The 26,162-nt window shown below is 42.2% G+C and overlaps 1 protein-coding gene across 12 annotated transcripts in view; it reads right to left on the minus strand.

The window, feature by feature from the left end:
- WIPF2 (WAS/WASL interacting protein family member 2) overlaps nt 1–26,162 on the minus strand; it is a 50,150-nt gene that overhangs the window by 4,947 nt on the left and 19,041 nt on the right. For 6 of the 12 annotated variants that reach the window (XM_047845891.1, XM_047845887.1, XM_047845886.1 and 3 more), the window contains exons 2-8: nt 22,659–22,698; nt 18,586–18,717; nt 12,047–12,179; nt 11,210–11,326; nt 10,221–10,877; nt 1,612–1,821; nt 138–239 (exon numbers count right to left, since the gene is read on the minus strand). In XM_047845891.1, coding sequence (XP_047701847.1) covers nt 138–239; nt 1,612–1,821; nt 10,221–10,877; nt 11,210–11,326; nt 12,047–12,179; nt 18,586–18,648 — 1,282 coding nt within the window. In that variant the 5' untranslated portion in view covers nt 18,649–18,717; nt 22,659–22,698. Of the gene's footprint in view, nt 1–137; nt 240–1,611; nt 1,822–10,220; nt 10,878–11,209; nt 11,327–12,046; nt 12,180–15,678; nt 15,976–18,585; nt 18,718–22,658; nt 22,699–26,162 lie in introns of those variants that run through there. The other 6 variants (XM_047845893.1, XM_047845885.1, XM_047845892.1 and 3 more) reach the window with 3 other exon arrangements.

A 26,162-nucleotide genomic window follows, 5' to 3' on the forward strand; every position in this document is an offset into this window, starting at 1 on the left:
TTAGGGATTGGTTTTGTTGTTATCTTTGTTTTCTTAAGAAAACACTGATGAGGAGGAGCAAATTTTAACCTAAGAAAAACACACCAATTCTACATTCAATGGAATTATGGAAAAACTTTCATGGCTGCTCTTCTCACCTCGGTTTGTTTTGCTGGGATATATTCTTTGAAAGTGTTTATATTCTTCTGGAGCAGGAAAGTCTTCTACTGGATGGAAAGAATACTTTGACTCAAAATCATCTGGGAAAAGAACAAAAAATTAATTCCTATCACTCTTTCATGTGCTCCCACATACTCCGTACCACTTCTGACCCTCCCCTTGCTAATTTCCCATGCATTCTGATGGACGATGAGGGGCCCGCCTGGCCCACTAAACCAAGGTTCTGGAGGCCAGCAAGAGCATCTTTCTAGGCACCTCATATGCAGAGGCTGTGCTTAAAGGCTCTTTTCTAATGAAAAGAATCTTTCTAATGAAAGGCTCTTTCTAATGAAAAGGAATCAATCTTTGAATTGGTTCTTCAAATCTTTCCACCAAAAACCACACACTTAACATGAAAGGAGCCCAGCTGTTTGCATGGGAAGAGAAAGAAATACAGTTCTGTTTCAGTCATCTTAGAGACTGTCACCATGGGAAACCAACTGAACTGAATCTACAGATTGGTAGACATTAGCCTAAAACGGGAATTTTTCTCACGAGCTGAGAGATCTGACCAGGTAATTCCCCTCTGGTCCAAATTACACTCATTTAAATTCTACGACACAGTTGGGAGAGCCCTCTCATGGCCCCCACTCCCACTTTCCATGGCCCTTCTACAAGGCGGCTCAAATTTTCTATGGGCGTGACTCACTCACATTCCAAAAACCCTGGTCCACCTATTAGGAACAGACTAGAGCGGGAGCGGGTAAGAGTTAACCATTAAAGAATGTAGAGTGTTAGGGTCGAATGGGGCTGTATAGATCTTTCCAGGGGTCCTCAACAGAGGGTCTGAAAAAACCCTATGGACAACCTTTGCTTGGGGCTCCATTCTAAACCTAATGAATTAGAACCTCTTAGGTGGGGCCTAAGACTCATTTATAACCTTGAAAAGTTAAATATGATACACTCCTGATCTCAACCCCCTCATTTCATAGATGAGGGAAGCGGGGCCCAGAGAAATGAAATGGCTTCCTCAAAGTAACACAGCTAGGCAGTGGCTTTGTATTATTAGATTAATGTGGTGTACAGTGGTGTGTTTTGTTTGTTTTCTAAAGGTCCAGAAAGGCCCTCTCCTTCCTAGGAAGATACATAATTCCTGCCTGAATAATCCTGAAGAGGATAAAGTCTCTGACCTAAAAGTTAATCACAAATGATCCTTGGGGAGCAAGAGAGTGGCTTTGGAGTTATTAACACAACACGTACTGATTTTACTTCAATCTCTTCCAAAGCAATCATGCCTAGAATTTGCAAAAGGAAAGGCATGTCAATTTGCAAAGGCCCAGAAATCCGAGAGGAAGTTAGGAGAAGAACTGCTGTCAACAAAGGGTACCCAGTGACCATTCCCATTCTAGAGTGGCCACTGGAATTAGTGAAGTCACCACAGGAACTGTGAGACTAAAACAGCTTGCTACTCACCCAAGAAAGATCGGACAGTGGTAATAGAATCTCTGTGGCCATTCCTCAGGGGTGGTGGAGGAGGAGGGGGTGGTCCAGCTGGCGTCCTTGAGGGAGGAGGTGGGGGCTTTCCTCGGCTCAGGGGTTCTGACCCATGCATTCGGTATGGTGGTGGGGGAGGGGGAGCATCCCTGGCACCATTTCGGATCATGGGTGGTGGGGGTAGAGGAGCTGCAATGAAAATCCAAAGCAGTTAGACTGCGATGCAGAGATGGTGAGGAGGGGGGGGGGGGGGGGTTAAGAGACACACACTAAATGTCTTGGTGCCTTCCCAAAGAGCCAGGCTCTGTGAGCACCTGGGCAGCATATCAAGTATCATACTCACCCTCCTGTCACCCCTATTTAACAGCAGCAACATTCTATCAGATCCCAAAGTCAGAATGAATGTGTGACCTTTTTCATTTCCTGTGACGAGTCAGCCAAGAACTCTGCCTATTCGTGTTCTTTTCCCTGCCTTTCCACGCCTTCCTCCACATTTCTAATTCAAAGATTTCTCGTATTTAGCCTGTTTTATTGCAAAAAGTTTCCCAAATGTCCTCCTTGCTTCTCATCTCTTATCATGCCAATCTATTCTGCATACCAACTCACTAATGTCCCCAAATACTTGCTCAAACTTTTCCAAGGACTTTGCATTTCCTGTATCATGAAGTTTCAAATCCTTAGCTTCAACCCCAGCTGAGTCTCATCCCATCTTCTTCCTTTCTTACACAGTAACTTAGCACAGCAGTCAGCCTGATCTCACCATCTCCTCTTCCTTGCTTGATTCCTAAGGCTGGGTTGGGTGCCCCTCTTCCACATTCACACTGTTGCCTCTGTACCTCTCTACTACACTACTATATTGTATTATAGTTGTTCATTTTATGTGCCTCTTCCCCAGGACACTAAGTCAGAGCAGTTGTCCATTCATCTGAGTTCCCAAGCTCAGCCAAATGTACATACAGCACACAGTTAGGCAGGCAATCAACATTTGCTGACTAAACCAAACTACATACGCTTTGTTCTTGTGACTGGCCCAAAAGACTCGGAAATACCATCCCTCTTCCCTTACTGCCAAACCCTACCTCTCCTTTAAGGTTCAACTCAAGCCCTATCTTCTACAGGCTTTCCCAAAGCAATGCACTCTATTCTAATCCCCTCTTCTTTGTTCTCCCACAGCATTTATAGGCTCTGTCATTTATTCTAACACTTAGTAGTACATACTAAAATGAGTGATTCTCAAAATATGTGTAGTGTGTTCATCTGCAGAAGTTACATATCTCCAATGATAATCTAATTGCTCAAAAAATTGGGAATGCCTCTTTGGGAATTGCCTCCAAACCCAGTTTCTAATCAGACACATCCATAAATATTATATGATGTTCATATCTCATTTCTGAGGTCGTACCACTACCAATAAAAATATTCATACTTACATCTTTTCAAAAATCAAATTCACTCTTAAAAGACAAAAATGTGCCACTAAGTAGAACATAAAAAACACGTCTGAAGACATGTCAACATCACTGGAATAGGTTCTAAGGTGTTTATGTTATATTATTCTATTCTTTTCATTAACTAGCAAAAATAGTAGCTACCATTTATTTCATTTCCATTATATTCCAGGCACTGACCTGAGCACTTTATATGCATTAAATCTTTAAAAACTCTTCAGTCTCTCCTGCAAATTATGTGGTATTATCCCCATTTCATAAATGAGGAAACTGGGACTCAGCCTGTTTGTCTGAGGCCATAGATCTAACAGACTCAGCACACATCTGCTCTTTCCACTGTGCCCACTCTGCTTTTCATAACTACCACCAAGTACTATGTATTTTATCTCCCCCCAAAATTTGTAACCCACTGAGATGGAAGTGTGTCTTTTGGCACCAATGCCATATCCAATAAATAGCTGTTACCTAAATAATACATGGAGAGACAACTCAGCTTAACACTAGTTTAGTGAGAAAGAGTGTATCTTTTTTTTTTTTTAAGTAAACTCTATGCCCAATGTGGGGCTTGAACTCATGACCCTTGGAGTCACATGCTCTACTGAGTGAGCCAGCTAGGTACCCCAAGAGTGTATCTTCAATTTATTCCTTCTAAATTACTGTCAGAATTTCTGTAGAGTGACCACAGCTAAGCATAAAACAGTAATGGGATGATGTATGTAGACAAAGGGTCCAGCACTGTAGGCCCAGTAAATGTTGGTTTGCAATTCTCCTAAAATACGCTCTGAATGTCTCCCTCTTTTCAAGGTTTAAGTATGACAGGGGCTATTAGAGGCAATAATAAAAGAGAAATCTCCTTAATAGCACCTAGCAGCAGATCTCTGAACCTTATCTGCATTTCAAATCTGCCCAAACCAAAGCCCTTTCAGGTCACCCTCAAAATATTTCTCTAAAACCCAGATTTCTCAGGGCCCTAAGAGTCTGTTTCTACTCTACGGCAGTGCCAGGAAGTGTAAGACAGGCAACATTAGCCAGGCTCAAAAGGACACCAGCTAGACACTGGGCAGGTGGCAGTGATTATAGCCAACCCAGACTGGCCAAATAGAGCAGGACCAAGAGCAGCCTGCTTGCTCCTTTGGCACCCTCCCTGAGGGACCAGGCATCCCAACCAGGTTCTGCCATCTCCAATAAGTTTCTGGGCTCTTTGTCATATCCAATTTTAAGACTGTTTCAAGTGACAGAGCTGGGACCCAAGGACCCTAAGAAAGAAGTAGTTTGTAAAAGAAACCCTGCGGTGGGAGATCACCCTTTTGTAGACCAAGATAAACCTAATTTTGAGGGAAGGGTAGTATTGATTCTTAAAAAAAAAAATCCCTTAAAAATAGTATTTTACTCTGCAAAGAAAAAATTCAGAAACTCTACAGACCAACACGTGGCAATTTTTGATCCTTGAGCACTCTGGGAAGACAAAAGACTCCATGCTTTTTTAAATGTAAATAATTCATATAGAAACAAAACTACATTATCATATAATACTGTCATAATATGATTGAGTAATAGAGATATACCCATGAACTACCTGGAAATCCTTGCGGAAAACCACTAACAGTTATCAGCATACTACTGTTTACAAAGCACTTTCATACATACTTTTATTTACAACCACCTCTGAAGGTACTGTGAACACAAGAGGAAACAAACCCAGAGAATCAGAGCGATCTGCCCAATGTCACACAACAAAGAGAGCCAATACTGACATGATCTCTGATTAAGATACCTCAATTTTTTCTCAGTATTATCACTCTAAGAACTGTTGCTCTGGTTACTGACATGCAGAAGAATGAAACTGGACCACTTTCTTTCACCACACACAAAAATAAATTCAAAATGGATGAAAGACCTAAATGTGAGACAGGAAACCATCAAAATCTTAGAGAAGAACATAGGCAGCAACCTCTTTGACCTTGGCTGGAGCAACTTTTTCCTAGACAAGTTGCCGGGGGCAAGGTAAACAAAAGCAAAAATGAACTACTGGGACCTCATCAAGATAAAAAGCTTCTGCAGAGAGAAGGAACAATAAACAAAACTAAAAGGCAGCCTATGGAATGGGAGAAGGTATTTACAAATGACATATCTGATAAAGGGTTATAATCCAAAATAGTGTTGAAAAATAAACTATCCAAAATAAGTGTTGAACTTAAACTCAACATGCAAAAAACAATCCAGTTAAGATACAGGCAGAAGACATGAATACACATTTTTCCAAAGAAGACATTCAGATGGCTAACAGTCACATGAAAAGAGAGTCAACATCACTCATCATCAGGGAAATACAAATCAAAAACACAATGATACTACCTCACACCTGTCAGAATAGCTCAAATTAACACCAAAGGAAACAACATATGTTGGCGAGGATGCAGAGAAAGGGGAACCCTCTTACACTGTTGGTGGCACTGCAAACTGGTGCAGCCACTCTGAAAAAAAGTGTGGAGTTTCCCCAAAAGTTAAAAATTGAATTACCCTATAAAAATCACACTACTAGGTATTTGCCCAAGGAATACAAATTCAAAGAGGGATACATGCACCCAATGTTTACAGCAGCATTATTCACTATAGCCAAGATATGGAAGCAGCCCAAGTGTCCAGCAACTGATGAATGGAGAAGATGTGTACACACACACACACACACACACACACACACACACACACACAGACGCGCACATGCACACAGGAATATTACTCAGCCATCAAAAGGAACGAAATCTTGACATTTGCAACAATGTGGCTGGAGCTAGAGTGTATTATGTTAAACCAAATAAGTCATTCAGAGAAAGACAAATAACGTATGATTTCACTCATGTGAAACAACACAGATGAACATATGGGAAGGGGGGGGAAGAGGGAAACAAAACATAACAGACTTTTTAAATTATTCTTTTTTATTAAAAACTTTTTAAAATGTTTTCTTTATTTTTGAGAGAGAGACACAGAGCATGAGCTGGGGAAGACACAGAGAGAAGAAGACACAGAATCCGAAGCAGGCTCCAGGCTCTGACTGTCCACACACAGCCCAATGCAGGGCTCAAACCCACAAACTGTAAGATGATCATGACCTGCGCTGAATTTGGATGCTTAACCAACTGAGCCACCCAGCACCCTCCTAACGGACTCTTAATGATAGAGAACACACTGAGGGTTGATAGAGGAAGGTGGGTGGGGGGTGGGCTAAATGGGTGTTAAGCACTTGATGTTATATGTCAGTGACCAATCACTAAATTCTACTCCTGAAACCAATATTACACTATTAATTAACTTGAATTTATTTAATTTATTTGGGGGGGGGCGCAAGTGAGCAAGGAGCAGAGAGAAGGGGGAGGGAGGGAGGGGGAGAGGGAGAGGGGGAGGGGGAGAGAGAGAGAGAGAGAGAGAGAGAAGTGGGGCTCACCTGAAGTGGGGCTCAAGCTCACCTGGAGCAGGGCTGGAACTTACAAACTGCAAGATCATGACCTGAGCCAACTGAACCACCTAGACACCCCTATTTATTTTTTATATGCAAGTTTTTTTTTAATGTTTGTTTACTTTTGAGAGAGAGGAGAGAGAGTGCAAGAGTGAGCGGGGGAGGGGCAGAGAAAGGGAAACAGAATCCGAAGCAGGCTCCAGGCTCTGAGCTGTCAGCACAGAGCCCAATGCAGGGCTCAAACCCATGAACCACGGGACCATGACCTGAGCAGAAGTTGGATACTTAACTAACTGAGCCACCCAGGCACCTCCCCCAATTTATTTTTTAGATGTTTATTTATTTGCCCCACATCAGGCTCTGCTCTGAGAGTGGGGAGCCTGCTTCGGATTCTCTCTCTCTCTCTCTCTCTCTCTCTCTCTCTCTGCCCCTCTCCCACTCATGTTCCCTCCCTCTCTCTCAAAATAAACAAATAAATTAAAATTTGAAAGGGGAAAAAAAAAAAAAGGAAAGCTTGCTGAGGCCTCCACCAGGCCTCAAAGTTGGTGATAGCTAAGTGACAGAAGAATAAGGCTCATAACTTCACATTCTTCTAAAGAAACCCCAAAGAAAGAACTGAGAAGTGGGAAGCAAGAAGTACACAGACATTTAAAACTATTCAGTTCAGGGCACATGGCTGCCTCACGTCAGTAGAGCATGTGACTCTTGATCTCGGGGTAGTGAGTTCACGCCCCACTTTAGGCATACAGCCTAGTTAAAATAAATTAAATTGAATCAAATTGAGAAATAAATTAAAATTACTCAGTTCAACCCACAGAAATTACATTTTTTCCCCACTTCTATTTCTGGATGGAGTTAGGTAGATATGGGCTCTACTTAAAGAGTTTTTTTTTAAGTCCCTAAGTTAAAAAGACTTTTTTTAAACCTAAATTTTGTAGAAACAAAGGCCACCTTAGGAATAGGATTCTTATGGCTAAAACCAAGGAGACATGGAATCAGGAACGTACCAGGTACTATATGCCAGCTTAGACTGGACTGCCAGCTCCTAGAGTACAAATCTCTATGTACCTCACCAACCAGCAGCACAGGTTATACGGCCTCTGGATCACTTAATTTCTTCATCAATGATCTATATCAGCAAGGACTGATTGTTTAAAAGCTCAAAAGCCGGGGCAACTGGGTGGCTCAGTCAGCTGAGTGTCCAACTCTTGATTTTGGCTCAAGTCATACCAGGGTCATGAGATCGAGCCCCAAGTTGGGCTCTATGATGGAAGTGGAGTCTGCTTCAGATTCTCTCTCTCCCTGCCCCTCTCCCTGGCTCATGCACTCTCTAAAAAAAATAATAATAAAATAAAAGCTCAAAAGCCATTTGTGGAGGGTGTGGCTCAAAGTCCAATGATACAAGAGGACATGGGAGCCAAAATTCCTGGGTCTAGGAAGGCACCAGAGAGCTTCATGATCTACCTCACTCTACTTTCAGTCATGCTATTTTGTAAAAAGATTACACAACCTCTTCTACCTTTTCGAGAGCTCCTTAGTCTCCTGCTCACCCAATTTAGGCCGAAGGTCCACTGTTACAATCAGTCCCTGACCTAAACCCTTAGCTTCCTTGACCCACTCTCCCTTAGTATCACACGTGCCTAAAAAAGCTAACCCTGGTTAAATACCATGCTGCCCCACTCAGCACCTGCAAATGCACAGCTCGACACACACTGTGCTAAATCTCACTTTGAGTGTATGGCTCCTAACCCTGAGTGGGCCTTTCATGTTGCTGATTATCCCAGCACACCCCTAGACAGCCACTCATGCCCTCTCTCTCCTTCCCCCCACCCCTTGTTCACAGCAGATATCCCTGCTTTCCATTTCGCCAATTAGAAACAAACCAGAAGAAACTCTGCGCATGTTCCTATCATTACACCCACCTACCCACTTGCTTCTATGCCTATGCATTCTACCTTCCCTCTGGTTACCATGGAAGAACGGTGTTCTTATCTAAGGCCAATCTCCTACCTATGGATCAGATTCCATTCCTTTTAGCCTTCTTGAGGACATTACTCAAGCAATTTCCCCTGCTTCTACTGCACCATGGGGAGGAGGGGTCCGAACCTTCACTCTCACATCCTCCTCCAGCAACCATTCCATTTATCTGCACCCCACTCCCCTTGGAGCAAACTGAGATTTCTACATTGCTATCTCCAATTCCTTTCCTCCTATTCCAGATTTCCCAAACACATCCCAGTTAGACTTTTACCCTCATCCTCCACCATTCCACCGAAACTACTCTAAAGGGTATCATGTTGTTTGCGGGACCCCCAATGACTCCAAGTTGCTAACACCAATGTCATTCTGTTTTCATCCCCGAACACAGCTGATGACTCCATCCTGGCATCCTTCCAGCATTCTCTTGGGTTTCTTTCTTCCTCACTAGAGGCTCTTTCTCAGCTTCCTCTGCTCGCTACTATATATCTCTGTGATATAGGAGGACCCCAGGCCTTAAGCCTCAACCTCTTCTCTACCTAGATCAGCTCCTCTGGTGAGCTCACCCAGCACGTGGTTTTCAATATCATTCAAATTTCTCTAGCCCAGATCTCTCCCCTGAACTTCAAAGTCTGACAGACATCCAAGAGAAAATAATGAATTGGTGTTTGGCTAACAGGGATCTCAAACTTGACTTGTCCAGAAGTGAACACCTGTCTTCTTCCCCCAAACCTGCTGTGATCCTACCTATCTGCCCAGTCTATTGCAACAGCCTCGGAAGGAGTCTCCTTTGCCAACTTTGTCCTCAGGCAGTCTGTTTTCAACACAGGAGTTTGTCAGCCTTTTCAAAGCAAAAGCAACAGGGCACCTGGGTAGTTCAGTGGGTTAAGCATCCTGACTCTTGATTTTAGCTCAGGTCATGTTGTCAGTTTGTGAGTTTGAGCCCCACATCAGGCTTTGTGCTGACTGCACGGAGCCTCCTTGGGATTCTGTCTCCTTCTCTCTTCCCCTCCCTCGCTTTCTCTGTCTCTCTCAAAAATAAATAAACATTTTAAAAATTAAAAAATAATAATAAATAAAATCTGGAGCAATGCTTCTCCTTTGTTCCCATGGTTCCAGTGGCTCTGCATCTCTCCAAGTAAATCCCAGTCATGATAAACCCTTGCAGTATTCTCTCGAGGAAATCTAGCTTCCTGATCTCCATGTCCTGCCGCTCTTCCCCTTACTCATTCTAGTCCTGCCAAGATGGCCTCCCTGATGTCCCCAGTCTCAGGGCCTTTGCATTTGCTGTTCTCAATGCTTGCAATAGCTGTTCTCCCAGAAACTGCTTAGCTTATTGTCTTCAGGTCTTTGCCAGACTGTCACTTCATACCCCACTCCTGCAATAAAAATATCACCACCACCCTCCACCCCGTAGATCCTATTCCCCTCCTTCTCTGCTTTGTATTTCTCTAATTTTTTTTTTTTTTTTTTTTTTTACTAATTTGCTTGACTGTCCAGAGAACAGGAATCTTCTGTCTTTTCTATCGATTGCTGTTTCCCTAACAACACAGTCCGACACATAAAAAGGAACTCAATAAACTTATTGAATGAGTAAGTGAATTCTTTTTCTCTTCAATTGCTGAAGGAGAGCTTTGGAGAAAAGGATGAGACAATTAACTCAATTCTCCATCTAATAGGAAAAAAAGGTGCTTCCAGGCACTTACCTGCTCCCCGACTGGGAGGGTCGCGGGCTGGGGGTGGTGGCCTATTACTCTGTAGCGAGGGAGAAGCTGAGGTGGGTGGAGGAGGCGCTAGGCCTCTGACAGGCCCCGGTGTCTTCCTATGCAAAGAATTGTGTCTCTGGGGCAGCTCAGGGGCTGACTCGTTAGTGGGACTGGAGGGTCCATTGGGGACCCCAGGAGGCTGGCGGTAAGGCGGAGGAGGAGGAGCCAGAGACTGGCCACTTGGTCCCGTTCTAATATTCACAGGGGAAGGAGGTGGTTTGACTGGGGGTGGAGCAGGAGGTCCCTCTCGACCAAGGTGCAGCCTTTGTCCAGGTGTGGGCGGCAAGGGTTTCTCTCTGTTGTAGGCTAGGGCTTTGTTGCTGTGCACAGGCAGAGGTGTAGGGGGAGCGTTGGCCCGCCGCCCCGGGGGTGGTGGAGGAGGGGCAGAGCTGCTGTGCTTCATGCCTGTACTGCTGGTGGTATTAGGCCTAGAGAGGTCCGGTAACGATGGTCTCTGCATCCGGGGCAGTTCTGGGAGTGAGGCTCGGCTGCTGTCTGTATCATCTTGAGGGCGCCCACTGGCTGTAGACACCGGTGGCCTTGGGGCAGCAGCTCGAGAACTGGGGACTTGTAGGGCTGGCTTACCAGCTAGGTTCTCTACAAATACAACATACATACATGCTGGTCAGTATATCCTTCACCCAGCCTCCTTAGTGTAACCTGCATGGTAGCAGGTAAATGCCTGTATAGTTCTGGGTTTTAATCTGGTTTCAGGTTCAGGGCCCACTAACAAATACTGCTGATACAAGATGAACACATTTTTATTTAATCCCTCAGCTTTGGCTTTATTCTACTCTGTAACCCCTCCCCTGCTCCCTTTTCTCCTTTCTCCCACCTCTACCACATGCCTTAACCCTAGATGGCCCACTTGGGACTAGTTAGAAATTAATGCACTTGGGAAATATCCTAATAAAGTACTGCTCAGATACCTGAACCATCCTTGGCTCCCACAGGTCGGAGCTTCGGCACTCCCCCTTGGAAGAGACCTCCCTTGGGCTGCAGGGCAACTGCTCCAGAGCCATAACCACCACTGCTTCCTTTGGGTTCTGGAAAGCATACCATTAGGGTTTTTACTTCACATGCTCCAAGCTGGTGACCAAGTCAATCCTGAGGAGAAACCCCTCCTCTATTTGGGCTTTAATTTGCAAACAAACCAATCTTGCTTTTGCCTTTGCATTTAAATTAAAAATAAAATTGCTAGGCCTCTCAGATCCACAGCTTCATGTGGAGATAAAATTCTACACTGTGATGAAAGAGAAAGAACAAAAGGAAAAAAGAAGCCAAACTTCCCTTATTTAGGAAAGGCAGAGGGAAAACCAGGATAAAGACAGGCTCAGAGGAGTGTCTCTCCAAGTCCCAGATGGTAAGGGGGCCAATGACTCAGGGACCCAGGTGTGAGCAACTCTCCAGAGGCCTATCTGAATGGACACCTGTAACAATTATAGAAATCATCGTTGGCTTCACCTTAGTGGTTTTTAGTAATACAGTGGTCTCCTCAGAGAACTGCCAAAGATATACCCTAACAAGCACTAGTTACAGTAGAAGAGAATCTTACCCCAGAGAACACTTCCCAAAGGTCAAAAAAGAAACTTCTAAGATATTCAAATGAACAGAGGCAAAGACGGCCAAAGAATATTCAAAGAAAACTCTCCTAAAGGACAAAACTCTCCCACTCAAGGCCCAACAATAAAAATGACAGGCCAGCCAAGTCTCCAGCTTGATCCTGGGACCCTGGTGGCTCACTAGGAAATGAAGCTTAGACTCACTCTCAAGGATGGGAGCACTCCGATCATTAACATTGGTCACCTTCTTCAGCTTGGTCCCTTTGCAGATATCCTGTAATAGGGCACCTCGACCCCGCTGCTCATCTCTACTCAGCTTGGGCGGCTCTGTGTTTGCCTGGAAGGAGAGGGGAAAATATAAGTATTCATCCTAAATAGTTACCTTCACCACAAGGTTGGGATAAATACCTTAAGCCAAACTGGATTTCATTAATGCCCCTCTAACCTAATCAGACCCTGCGCCAAATATCATTACCAATGCACGTTTTCATTCTTCGCTTTCATTCTTCTTAGTCCTTCCCCTGTTGTGCCTTCTGCAAAGGGTGTGGTCTCCTTCCTGTTAAGAAGCTTCTGAAAGGAGGCCTACACTAACACCAAGTACCTGTGTGCTGGGCTTGTATGTTAGATGCTTTATACGTATCAAGGCAAACAATGAGTCCCTACTATGCCTCAAGTTAAGCATGCTACTTCTGTTAGCTCATTTAAATCTTGAAATATTTTTATGAAGTATTATTATCATTACTCATTTGGAAAGTGAATAGTTGAATAGTTCCCTGAGGCCATGCATCCAATATATAGGAAAGCAAAGATCCAAACCCAGACACTGACTCTAAAATGCCCATCTTATCTCAACTAACAGACCTTACTGCTTCCCTATTACTTCATCTTCTAAACAATGTTATAAAATAGACCATTTTATTCCTATTCCAAAAATGAGGAAGTGAAGGTGTAGAGAAGTTAATGTCACATGGTTAGTAAATGCAGAGCTGGTCTGATTGTGTAAAGCCCATGCCTTTCCCACTTTCCCTATGGGCTCTTCCAACAACATATTTCTTTACTTTTCTTTTTTGAATTTTTTTTAATGTTTATTTATCTTTGAGAGAGAGAGACAGAGCATGAGTCGGGGAGGGGCAGAGAGCAAGGGGGAGACAGAATCCAAAGCAGGCTCCAGGCTCTGAGCTGTCAGCACAGAGCCTGATGCGGGGCTTGAACTCAAGAACCACGAGATCATGGCCTGAGCCAAAGTCAAGACGCTTAACCGACTGAGCCACTCAGGAGCCCCCCTATATATTTATTTTTGAGTTCTTCACCTTCCACCTACCTCTTAAATGCCATTTCAGAGCCCTATCCTCAGCCTCCATCTAAACCTCCCCAAGCAAGCTCATCCAGTCCCATGGTTTCAATACCACTGATAAGCCCTACTATCTCTAATCTTTCTATCTCGTCACCACTTCTGGCCCTGAGCTTCATACCCATGTGTGCCAATGTCTCCAGGACATCTCCAAATGAATATCCCACACATACCTAAAATGAAACACATCATACATACCATGTTCCTTACAAAATTTTTAAATGTATATCTTTTAAAAATAACCACACAATGGAATTTTTTGGAAATCATTAAAAAAAAAAAGGATTCTAAAATCCATCTGGAAGATTAAGCAGAGGGAAAAAAAACTAAGAAAATGGGACTTGCGCCACCAAAAGCTAGAATCGACTACAAGGGGAGCACAGGGACAGACAGCTAGATAAATGGAACAAAACAGAAAGTCCATAAACAAACCTAGATCTATGTAAGAAATAATAAAAGTGTATTTCAGCAGTGCGGAAAGCACTGATTATTAAATATAAGCTACTGATAATAACTGGTTAATTTGGGGAAAAAATAATAAAGTTAAACCCTTACCTCACAGCTTCTTCTCAAACAAATTCTAGCTGAGTTATAAAATGTAAATGTAGGGGTGCCTGGGTGGCTTAATCAGTTAAGCGTCCAACTTCAGCTCTGGCAATGATCTCAAGGTTTATGAGTTCGAGCCCAATGCTGGGCTCTGTGCTGACAGCTCAGAGCCTGGAGCCTGCTTCAGATTCTGTTGTCTCCCTCTTCTCTCTGCCCCTCCCCCACCTGCACTGTCTTTTTCTCAAAAATAAACATTAAAAAAAATTTTTTTAATGTAAATGTAAAAAAAAAACTCACAGAAGTACTATATGGAAAAACACATAAAGGGAAGAATATGACAACTAAAACAGGGAAAGACCGAAAGACTTTTATTTACTTAGGAATATAATAAGCAGATGATATACTGGAAGAAAAAATCATCTGTAACACATACAGATAATGTCCTAAATCTATAGAGCATTAACATAAAGAGGACTTATAAATCAACAGGATAATAAGCAAAGGATATGAACTGCGTAAAAGAAATCAGAGAACCAGCATATACGAAAAAAATTCAACCACAAAAAAAATTTTTCAGGCTAAAACACAGTATCATCATTTACCAATGAAACTGGTAAAAGGTAAAATTCTAACAGGAGACTGCTAGCTGCAGAAGGCAGCATCCACTGCTCACTGTTGTACAGTGCCTGACACACTGAGGGTGCTCAAAAAAATGTGAAGAACAAGTAACTGTCTTATGGTGGTCATAACGATTCAGGGAAACAGGTACTCTTGTATCACCTGGAGTAAGACAGATTAGTATGATCTTTCTAGAAAGTAGTTTATGTATCAAACATCTTCAGAAAGTCTACTACAAGAATTCTATCTCCAGGAATTAACTTCAAGAAAACAAGTAGAGGGGCACCTGGTGGCTAGGTCGGTTAGGTGTCCCAACTCTCGATTTCAGCTCAGGTCATGATCCCACGGCTTCGTGGGTTCAAGCCCCATGCTGGGCTCTGCACTGACAGCATGGAACCTGCTTGGGGTTCTGTATCTCTCCCTCTCTCTGTCGCTCCCCTACTCATGCTGTGTGTGTGTGTGTCTCAAAATAAATGAAAACTTAAAAAAAAAAAAAACTAGAGAAGTATACAAACATTTTAATAATTGCAAAAAAGTTTATAATAGCAAAGAACTGAAAATAATCGAAAGTTCAATAAGGGAACACTGATGGCACAAGCATAGAAGGGAATGCCAGTTAAGTTCTTCAAGATGTGGCAGTAAATATCTTTACACAGCAGTAAATGTGTGACATAGTCAAGTAAAAAAGATTATAAAACAATACACTTAAGAGGATTTGGATTCATTTTCTCTTCTATAGAACAGGAAAAATAATAGAACCTATCTCATAGGGTAGTTTTGAAAATTAAATGAAATAACACTTTTTGGGGTGCCTGGGTGGGTGGCTCAGTTGGTTAAGCGCCCAACTTTGGCTCAGGTCATGATCTTGTGGTTGGTAGGTTGGTACGTTTGAGCCCCACATTGGGCTCTGTGCTGACAACTCATGAGCCTAGAGCCTGCTTCAGGGCCCCCCCCCCATCTCTATCCCCCCTCTCCTCAAAAAAATAAGCATTAAAAAATTTTAAAAAAAAACATTTTTTAAGAGCTTATCACAGTGCCTGATGTATAAAAAGAACTCAATAAAAGCAGTAGCTAAATTTCAAGGTACATCTACATAGAACATCTGCAGGATATACACAGGTACTAACAAAAGTTAATTTGGGGTAATACTTCTCTATATTTACTTGAATTTTCTAGTTTTCCTATCATAAATATGTAAAACGTAAGATGCTAACAAAGGTTAATTATTGATAGTTTAACATTTTCTATTTTTATTGGCATTCTCTAATTTTTTCCACATTTTTAATACAATAAAAAAAATTTTTTTAATGATAGCACTAACCATTTAATGATGTGAGAAGTCATTCACGATGTATTAATGAGTAAGAGCAGATTAGAACTCAGTACGCATAGCAGTGTGGGGGAGGGGAAAAGAAAACAAAACAAATCAGTATGTATATACAGCACAGGCTCCTTCTTAAAAAAGTAGAAGATAAAAGGGAGGAAGGGAGGGGACGGATATACACAAAACTATTATGAATCACTGGACTAAGTATAATCCTTTATATTTATACTTTATACTTATCCATAGTTAATATATTTCTTTTTTAAATGTTTATTTATTTTGAGAGAGAGAAAGAGAGCAGGGAAGGGGCAGAGAGAGGGGGAGAAAAAGATTCCCAAGCAGGCTCCGTGATGTCAGCTAAAAGCCCAATGTGGGACTTGATCCCCTGACCCTACGATCATGACCTGAGCTGAAATCAATAGTCAGACGCTCAACCAACTGAGCCACCCAGGAGCCCCAATTTCTTTCTTTTAAAAATAAATCCTATGTCCACGATGGGGCTCAAACTCACAACCCCAAGATCAAGAGTCTCATGTTCTACCAAGTGAGCCAGCCAGGCATCCAAGCCATAGTTCATAAATTTCTTACTCATTACTTTTGTAAAGAGAAAATTATTAAAACATTACTAAACATATCCAAAATTGAGTTCATATCCTCCTCCACAAACCTGTTTCTCTTTGTCAACAACACCATCATTCAGTCCCCCAAACTAGAGTCATTCCAACTTCCTTCCTCTTCCTCAGTCTTACAACTGTTACCAACTCTTTAAGATTTTACTTTCTAGGGGTGCCTGGCTGGCTCAGTTTGTTAAGCATCCAACTCAATTTCTGCTCAGGTCATGATTTCACGGGTTAGTGAGTTCAAGCACCACAACAGTCTACTTGGGATTCTCTCTCTCCTTCTCTCTCTGCCCCTCCTCCATGCACGTGTGCACTCGCGCTCTCTCTCACTCAAAATAAACAAACTTAAAAAAAAAAAAGATTTTACTTTCTAAATGTCTCTCATCTTCATTTCTTCCATCGTTGCTGCTTTAGTCCAAAACTCTCGATTTTCAACTGTAACAGCCTTCTGTCTCCAGTCTCAACCCCAACCTACTATCCACACTTTTCTAATGCACCCAATCAGTTGATTCCTGCTGCTAAAAATACACTACCTCCCTATCACTGCCTGGAGAAAAACCCAAACCCTCTCAGCCTGTGCCTGCCTCCAGCTTCATTTCCCACCACACCCCTCCAGCAATGATCCGATCCTGGGTGTGATTTCCCACACATCAGTACCCTTCCGTTCTACTTCAATACCAAGTGCCTGCCCTCACTCTTCACTTTCTGGCTAAATGCTACTCATCTGTTAAGACTCCGCTCAAGTATCACCTCCTGGCTAGAAGCCGCCTCTGACTGCCTCCACTCCCTCCAGAGCCGGTAGGTGAGGCCTGCTCCTTTATGGCTTCATTTATCTCTGTGTAGCATGGAATTTGCCTGCTGACTTGTCTGTTTCACCCATTGTGCTGGGAGCCTTTGAAGGCAGAAATTGTCCTTTCTGGCCAATGGTATTACAGATTATTTTTAATCTGTTTTTCTTATCTGCATGTTTTCCCTCTCTTTCAATTACATAAATAAATCTTATTGGGAAAGAGTCAAGCAACATAGAAAGAAGCATGGAGTAAAATTATCCAGATTTTCTAAGTTGTATGCCAAGCCAAGTCTCTGACATGAAGTACACACAAAAGGCTACTGAGTAAATGACTAAGACAGCATGATGCAGAGCATTAACCCAGGAAGTTATACAGATCCAAGGATATACTTTGGGTCCTTGAATCCCACTATGACCAGAGAAGCTCTGCTTTCCATTTCACTTATTGGGCTTCCACATAAAATTTCATCCAGAAAGAGGGTTCATACATACCCTCAAACAAAATGTCTGAAAACCAGAACTTACGGGAAAAAAACAAGTGGGCAGACCTGAACTCTAGTCCTAGTTCTAAAATAAATTAGCTAGGCAAGTCACTTTGCCTCCTTAGGGGCACTACCTCTCATCTGTTAAATACCTAAGACACACATACACCGACACTTTCAGGCACTATTTCTCATCTGCTAAACACACACACACACACACACACACACACACACACACACACGATATTCATTCCCTCAAGTTTCTTTTGCTTTAAAATTTTACAAAAATGAGATAAAGCAGGCATGCCTGGCTAGCTCAGTTGGTAGAACATGAAACTCTTGATCTTTGAATTCTACCCTACGTTGGGTGTAAAAATTACTTAAAAATCTTAAAAGAGAGAGAGAGAGAGAGAGAGAGAGAGAGAGAGAGAAAGCACCCAAGTTGCTTCTTTCTCATGCAACACCAGATATCACAATCCACATATAGTAAACATGGTTGCCTCTTCGGTTCAGAAGCCACATTGCTTTTTTTCCTTCTGTTATCAAACCTTTAAGTCTTTGTACTAATATTTTCCGGAAACTCCTTTCTTTTTTGATGGTGTAGTAGACTTAATAGACTTGGCCTTAGGATGAACTGGTTTGGAGTGGAAGAAAAGGAGATGAAACAGTAGCAAGTAACAACCAGGAGTTGCCGTCCCTTTTCTCAACAACGCCAGAGAAATGCTGTGCTCACCTTTGTAGAATAGTTTTGGGGCAAAAGACTAGTTCCTGTTCTGATGTGACTTGTCCAAATCTCCATTTATACTGAACCAGGCCAAAAAAAAACCCAAGATAAGCCATTATAGTCCTAAGAGGACCATTCAAGAATCAGAAACAGTTAATGAGGAGAGACTTCATGCATTTTTTTCTCCATCTTTCTATGCCACGTATCTTTGAGTACTCCATGTCTTACACCAGGAAGCCCTAAGTATCCATTAAGGTTTTGAGATAGCCAGGTGGAAGAAGTACATACCTGATTAAAAGTGGGAGGTGGAGGAGGACCAGGGGGCGGTGGAGGGGGAGGAGGAATTGGCATCCTTGCCCTGCTCGCAGTTGATACTGCTTTCTCTCCGTTTTAATTTGCAGCTTTAGGTCACTCATATACCTGCAAATGAAATGGAAATTCTTAAGAACAACTCTGCCATCAGAGACACTGAGTACTCAGGGGGACTTAGGGGACCAGGCAGGACAGGATACCAGAGAGAAACCAACCAACTCTTCTCCTAGTTCTTCTGTGATATAGTCTAGGGTTCGGTAAATACCTTCTGTAGAAGGTCAGGTAAGAAATATTAATATTTTAGGCTTTATAGGCCATATATGGTCTCTGTAACATTTTATTCTTTGATTTTATTTTGGCAAAGATTTTTAAACAAACTAGTTTTAGGGGCGCCTGGGTGGCTCGATCAGTTAAGTGTCCAACTTCGGCTCAGGTCACGGTCTCATGGCTCATGAGTTCGAGCCCCATGTCGGGCTCTGTGGCTGACAGCTCAGAGCCTGGAGCCTGCTTCAGATTCTGTGTCTGGGTCACCCTCTCTCTCTGCCCCTCCCCCACCTGCACTGTCTCTCTCAAAAATAAACATTAAAAAAAAGAGCAGTTTTAGGATGACAGCAAAATTGAGCAGACAATACAGAGAGTACCCATATATTCCTGTTCCCCTGACACACACATACACAGCCTCCGTTATCGACATCCTGCAGTGGAACATTTGATACAACGGACACCTCATTACCAAAGTCCATAGTTTACATTAGGGCTTACTCTTGGTGACGTATTTTGTTTGGACAAATGTGTAATGACAACTACATACCACTGTAGCATCATACAGAATAGTTTCACTGTCCTAAAAATCTGTGCTCTGCCTATTTATCCCTCCTTTCCCCTAACCATTGCTCTTTTTTACTGTCTCCATAGTTTTGTCTTTTCTAGAATGTCATATAGTTGGAATCATATAATACGTAGCCTTTTTCAGATTGGCTTCTTTCTATTAGTAATATGCATTTAAGTTTCTTCCATGCCTTTTCATAGCTTGATAGCTTTATTAGTGCTCAATAATATTCCACTGTCTTCATGTGCAACAGCTTGTTTATCCATTCACCTACTGAAAGACACCTTGGCTGCTTCCAAGTTTTAACAATCATGAATATAGCTGCTATAAATATTCTTGTGCAAGTTTTCATGTAGACATAAATTTTTTGCTCATTTGAGTAAATACCACTGAGTGTGACTGCCAGGTCATATGGTAAGAGCTACATTGGATAACAAACTGCCCAATGTCTTCCAAGTGACTGCACCATTTTGCATTCCCACCAGCAATGGATGAGAGTTCCTGCTGCTCCACATCCCTGCCAGCATTTGGTGCTGTCAGTGTTTTAGATAGGTGTGTAGTAGCACTATCTCACTGTTTTAATTTTCAATTCCCTGATAACGTATGAAGTTAAACCCCTTTTCATATGCTTACTTCCCCATCTGTGTATCTTTTTTGGTGAGGTGTCTGTTTAGGTCTTTTGCACAGTTTCTTTTTTCTTTTTTTTTTTTTTTTTTTTTTTAAATTTTTTTTTTCAACGTTTATTTATTTTTGGGACAGAGAGAGACAGAGCATGAACGGGGGAGGGGCAGAGAGAGAGGGAGACACAGAATCGGAAACAGGCTCCAGGCTCTGAGCCATCAGCCCAGAGCCTGACGCGGGGCTCGAACTCACAGACCGCGAGATCGTGACCTGGCTGAAGTCGGACGCCTAACCGACTGCGCCACCCAGGCGCCCCTCTTTTTTTTTTTTTTTTTCCAACGTTTTATTTATTTTTGGGACAGAGAGAGACAGAGCATGAACGGGGGAGGGGCAGAGAGAGAGGGAGACACAGAATCGGAAACAGGCTCCAGGCTCTGAGCCATCAGCCCAGAGCCTGACACGGGGCTCGAACTCACGGATGGCGAGATCGTGACCTGGCTGAAGTCGGACGCTTAACCAACTGCGCCACCCAGGCGCCCCTCTTTTGCACAGTTTCTAATAAGGTTGTTTTCTTATTGTTGAGTTTTAAGAGTCTTTGTTTTGGATACAGTCCTTTACCAGATGTGTCTTTTGCAAATATTTTCTCCCAGTCTGTGGCGTATCTTCTCACTCTTGATTTTTCCATTTTAAAACTACATTTTTACATTTTAAAAATACAAAAACCACTTATTCACAGGTCATAGAAAAACAGACCACGACCCAGATCTGACTCACTGGCCAGTCTACTGACCCCTACTATACTCACATCCTTGGAATCTGATCAGAGTATAAACACCATGTGAGAATTTAGCTACTTCTCAGATCACACACAAAAAACTATACAGCTGTCCCCCAATTAGTATAGTCTGTAAGTGATCCTCATTTTACAAATGAGATTAAAACCAGGGAATTGTCTTACTTTAAGACATTAAAGTAGGGGGCAAAGATAAAATCAAAACTCAAGAGCAAAACTCCCCCAAAAAGTTGGTCCCAAGGAAATCCCACTTCTTGACCCTCTCTCCCCCAAAAATCAAAGCCAAAATAATATTAGCACTGAGAGTACAAATTACAGATGACAAGAAAGGTACAACTTCACCAATTAATCCATGAAAGAACCGCTTCCAGAAAAGCAAGGTGATTAGATTATGACCCAAGAAATCTCACAAGTAGCCCCTAGCACAGATGAGAGACCATGTGTACCAAGCCAAATTTAAAAGATCAAACCCGCATGACAATCCACTGAGGAGGGTTGGTTCTGAACTCTTTACAAGGGTGATCACAATTTCCCTGTGAATAAAGGATATGACTTAAACACTTCTCTCAGTGTTCTCAAAACCATTTAAACACTTCCTCAGTGATGAAAATAAAGAGCAAATATTTCAAAGGTTCTAAGAAACTAAAAATCTTTAGAGGTGGTTAGAATTTGATTAGAAACATGACTGTGAAAGTCTTCAAAATCCCAACCCTCCCAGTAATACCACTATAGGTTGGATGCCCAACAGAGCTTTTTGCTCCAATCACAAAACTGGACAGTACTCTGGCTAGATGGTTCCCATGGGGAATGGTGTCTGAACTCACTGCAAGAATCAAGAAGTTGACTGCTCTCCAAGGGAAACACCATTTCTGTTTCAAAGCTAATAGTTTTTCTTTGCCAGGGATCTAACATACTGGGCTTTAAAAAACTGATTAAAATAGGGGAGGCTGGGTGACTCGGTCGATTGAGTGTCTGACTCTTGATCTCGGCTCGGGTCATGATCCCAGGACCGTGGGATGGAGTGCTGAGCATGGAGCCTGCTCAAGATTCTCTCTCTCTTCCTCTGCCCCTCTCCCCACCTTGGCTCTCTCTAGAATATAAAAAACAAAAATATTTTTTAAAATTGATCAAAATAGTAAATCCTCACAATCTACCTGTAATTGGGAGGGGGAATGCAAATTTAAAATAAAGATTACAGAGATGAAAAAATTTTCTTCTGTTTGAATTTTCTGGGTTCACTCTGACAGTTCCCCCAAAGCATTCTTTTTTTTTTTTTCAACTTTTTTTTTGGGACAGAGAGAGACAAAGCATGAACGGGGGAGGGGCAGAGAGAGAGGGAGACACAGAATCGGAAACAGGCTCCAGGCTCCGAGCCATCAGCCCAGAGCCTGACGTGGGGCTCGAACTCACGGACCACGAGATCGTGACCTGGCTGAAGTCGGATGCTTAACCGACTGCGCCACCCAGGCGCCCCTCCCAAAGCATTCTTTTAAAAAGCTAGCAGGGGTGCCTGGATAGCTCAGTCGGTTAAGTGTCTGACTCTTGATTTCAGCTCAGGTCATGGTCTCATGGTTTGTGAGATAGAGCCCCTCATTGGGCTCTGTGCTGACAGCGCAGAGCCTGCTTAGGATTCTCTCCCCACCCCACTCCCCCCTCGCACCCTCTCTCAAAATAAATAAAGTTAAAAAAAATTAAAAGCTAACAGTAAACAATAGGCAAAAATAATAATCTACTCAGAAACAAACATTTTCAACTAATTCCAGTCACCTCAATTCCTGCCTTTTCTGAGTTCCCAGTTCTACCTACCTTTGCCATTGCCATGACTGAAATGGTCTCCTAGAATGACCTGGAAAAGAGATTCAGACAAATCTCTAATTCTTTTCATATCCACAAGTGATCCAACCTACATGCTACAAAGTAAGGAGTGATCTAGAAGAACAACCTTATGCCTTACAGTGACCATCATTTATTAGGCAAAATAGAAATTCTCTAGCAAGGCATATCTTTTCTATAAAGCAATCTACTAGAAAAGACCAGTTATATTAATTACACAGTTACAGACACCTTCTTTTAAAATAGGCTCAATTCAAACTCCAACTTCAAAATAGATCCATTAAAAAAAAAAAAAAATCACCACCATGTGACAGATTTTAGTGTTGACAACCAGCAGGGCTTTCAACCTTTCTTCTGCCTCCATAGACTGCATGCGTGACATGCTCCTATTATTGACACTTATTATACAACAATATGCTATGGTAGGGTATCATTGCTTTCCATCTTACAGGTAAGGACACGAAAGCTCCAGGAGTGGATACAATTGCATGCATGCGTGCGCACTAGAGAAAAAGACTGATCTAAGTAAGGGCATTGCCCAAGATCACTTTGGAGTAAACTGCAGAATTAGGACTCAACACCAGCCCTTCTGATCTCCTGCAATTTCGTTAATCGCCACGGAAATCATTTCTGCTGGAAATTGGTTTGGTTTAACAATTTTCTAGTATTTTCCCCAAATGAAAATTCAACCCACTCCAGATTTCTATTTTATTAACAGAATACAAACAGCTCTCTCTAGGTTTCCCAAGAGCAGCCCAACTTAAGTAAATTTACATTAATACAACATTCCTTTCCCTGAAAATCCCCAAGAGCTTTATTCAAGCTAATTTAAGATGGATAACAATCACTAAGCCAAAGTAGAGGGTCTGCTTTTAGTTAAAAACAAGTGAACCAAAACAGTTCTTAAAGTTTTGTAACAGAATAACAAGTTTTAGTGGCCAATTACTTTTATTTATTATTATTATTATTATTATTATTATTATTATTATTATTAGAGAAAGAGAGCATGTAGGAGTGTGCACATGCAAGCGGGGGAGAGAGGCAGGGAGGGAGAGAATCTTAAACAAGCTCCACTTGGGCCTCAATCCCAAGACCCTGGGATCATGACCTGAGACAAAATCAAGAGTCAGGCGCTCAACTGACTGAGCCACCCAGGTGCCCCATGGCCAGCTACTTTTAAACAAAGGACAATTTTCAGCCCTTCCAGAAGCACTGTCTATTGCAATTTTTAAAAACTAACAACCCTGAGATTAAACCTAAACCTAAAAAGAGGGTTCTCTACAGAATTTTAAGTCTTTCCTTTCTGATCTTTTAAATGAGAACTATAAAACCTCACCATCTGTGCTCTTCAGAGTCCTTGATTTTCAGAAATGTTGTGAGGCTGCCTCCAGTTCATCAACACACAAGTTCTCATTCCCTTTGTAAGCCCTTCTACCTCAAAAACCGTGACAGAATAAGCTTTTCATTCACATCCTCAGGAGTCCGTTTCTTTTCTTTTTTTTTTTTTTTTAATTTTTTTTCCCAAAGTTTATTTATTTTTGGGACAGAGAGATACAGAGCATGAACGGGCGAGGGGCAGAGAGAGAGGGAGACACAGAATCGGAAACAGGCTCCAGGCTCTGAGCCGTCAGCCCAGAGCCCGACGCGGGGCTCGAACTCACGGACCGCGAGATCGTGACCTGGCTGAAGTCGGACGCTTAACCGACTGCGCCACCCAGGCGCCCCGGAGTCCGTTTCTTTTAAATCAAGTTCAGAAAGCAGTATTTCAAATCTTTCTGATGTCAAAATTATCACAGAACTCAGAGATAAGTCTTCATAAAATTCAAACAATGCACTTTTAAAAAGCAATGCACTCTCTTCTGTTCCTCAAAAGACAAAACCTAGTTTTCTATTCAATTTCCTAATGTTTCATTCCAAATACGTATTTTGTAAGAGCAAACTTCCTGAGTACAAAGACATCGAAGGGGCTCCTGGCTGGCTCAATCAGTAGAGCACGAGACTCTTGATCTCCAGGTTGTAAGTTTGAGCCCCATGTTGGGTGTAATTACTTAAAAATAAGATGTTAAAAAAAAAAATGCTGAGTTGCTATCAGGGCGCCTGGGTGGTTCAGTCAGTTGAGTGTTTGACTCTTAATCTCAGCTTAGTTCTTGATCTCAGCGTTGTGAGTTCAAGTCCCATATTGGCTCCATGCTGTGCATGGAGCCTACTTAAAAAAAAAATTTAGGGTCTCCTGGGTGGCTCAGTCAGTTGAGCATCCGACTCTTGATCTCAGCTCAGATCACAATCCCAGGGTCATGGGATTGAGCACTGCATTGAGCTTGGGCTCTGTGTTGGACATGCAGCCTGCTTAAGATTCTCTCTCCCTCTGCATGCATTCTCTCTATATATAAAAAGAAAAAAAAGACATCAACTTTTCACATTTGATAAATGAAGAATCTAATTTAGTTGTTGCTATTTTCATATACTTAAAATAATCTCAGAGATATTCTAGTTACCACTACCATTTGGGGCCTTTATTGAAATGGCATTCTGCTATTATTATAAAACTCAAGTTTCAGGGTACCTGGGTGGCTCAGTCAGTTGAGCATCTGACTTTGATTCAGGTCATGATCTCACGGTTCATAAGTTCAAGCCCTGCATTGGGCTTGCTGCTATCAGCACAGAGCCTGCTTCAGATCCTCTATCCCACTCTATCTGTGCCCCTCTCCTGCTCACACTCTCTCTCAAAAAAAAAATAAATAAAATAAAATAAACATAAAAAAAAAACCCTCAAGTCTCAATTACAAGTTATTTTTAAAAGTAAAAAGGTTTTTAATTTTAAATCTTAATGCCATGTACTTTCATTCTAAGAGACCTTAAGTAACAGCACTCTCCTTTCATCTCACCTTTGATTATCTAGTAAATTACATTTTTTGTACTGAAGTACCCAACAAAATCCCACAAGGGAAAAAAAAAAAACTGACCTTAAAAAGTAGGCTGCCTCCCTCAGCAAAGTCTCAAGAGCCTTACCTTCTGCCTTACAAGAATCAGTTAAATGAATATGAATTTGGGATGTCAATAAGAAACTTGTTTTTTTAAGTACTCTCTATGCCCAATGTGGGGCTCAAACTCACGACCCCAAGATCAAGAGTCTTGCTCTACCTACTGAGCCAGCCAGGCTCTACCTGCTCTACCTACTGAGCAGCCAGGAGCCCCTCTCTCCTTTCTTAAAAACATGTTCAATTCTTTTTTTTTTTTTTAAATGTTTATTTATTTTTTGAGAGAGAGAAAACAGACCATGAGCAGGGAAGGGGAAGATAGAGAGGGAGACACAGAATCCAAAGCAGGCTCCAGGCTCTGAGCTGTCAGCACAGAGCCTGACATTGGGGCTCGAACTCATGAGCTGTGAGATCATGACCTGAGCCGAAGTCAGACACCCAACCGACTGAGCCACCCAGTGCCCCAAACATGTTCAATTCTTTACTATCCTATTAAACC

Source organism: Prionailurus viverrinus, unplaced genomic scaffold, assembly GCF_022837055.1.
Source record: "Prionailurus viverrinus isolate Anna unplaced genomic scaffold, UM_Priviv_1.0 scaffold_35, whole genome shotgun sequence".
In the NCBI taxonomy this organism is placed as follows: domain Eukaryota; kingdom Metazoa; phylum Chordata; class Mammalia; order Carnivora; family Felidae; genus Prionailurus; species Prionailurus viverrinus.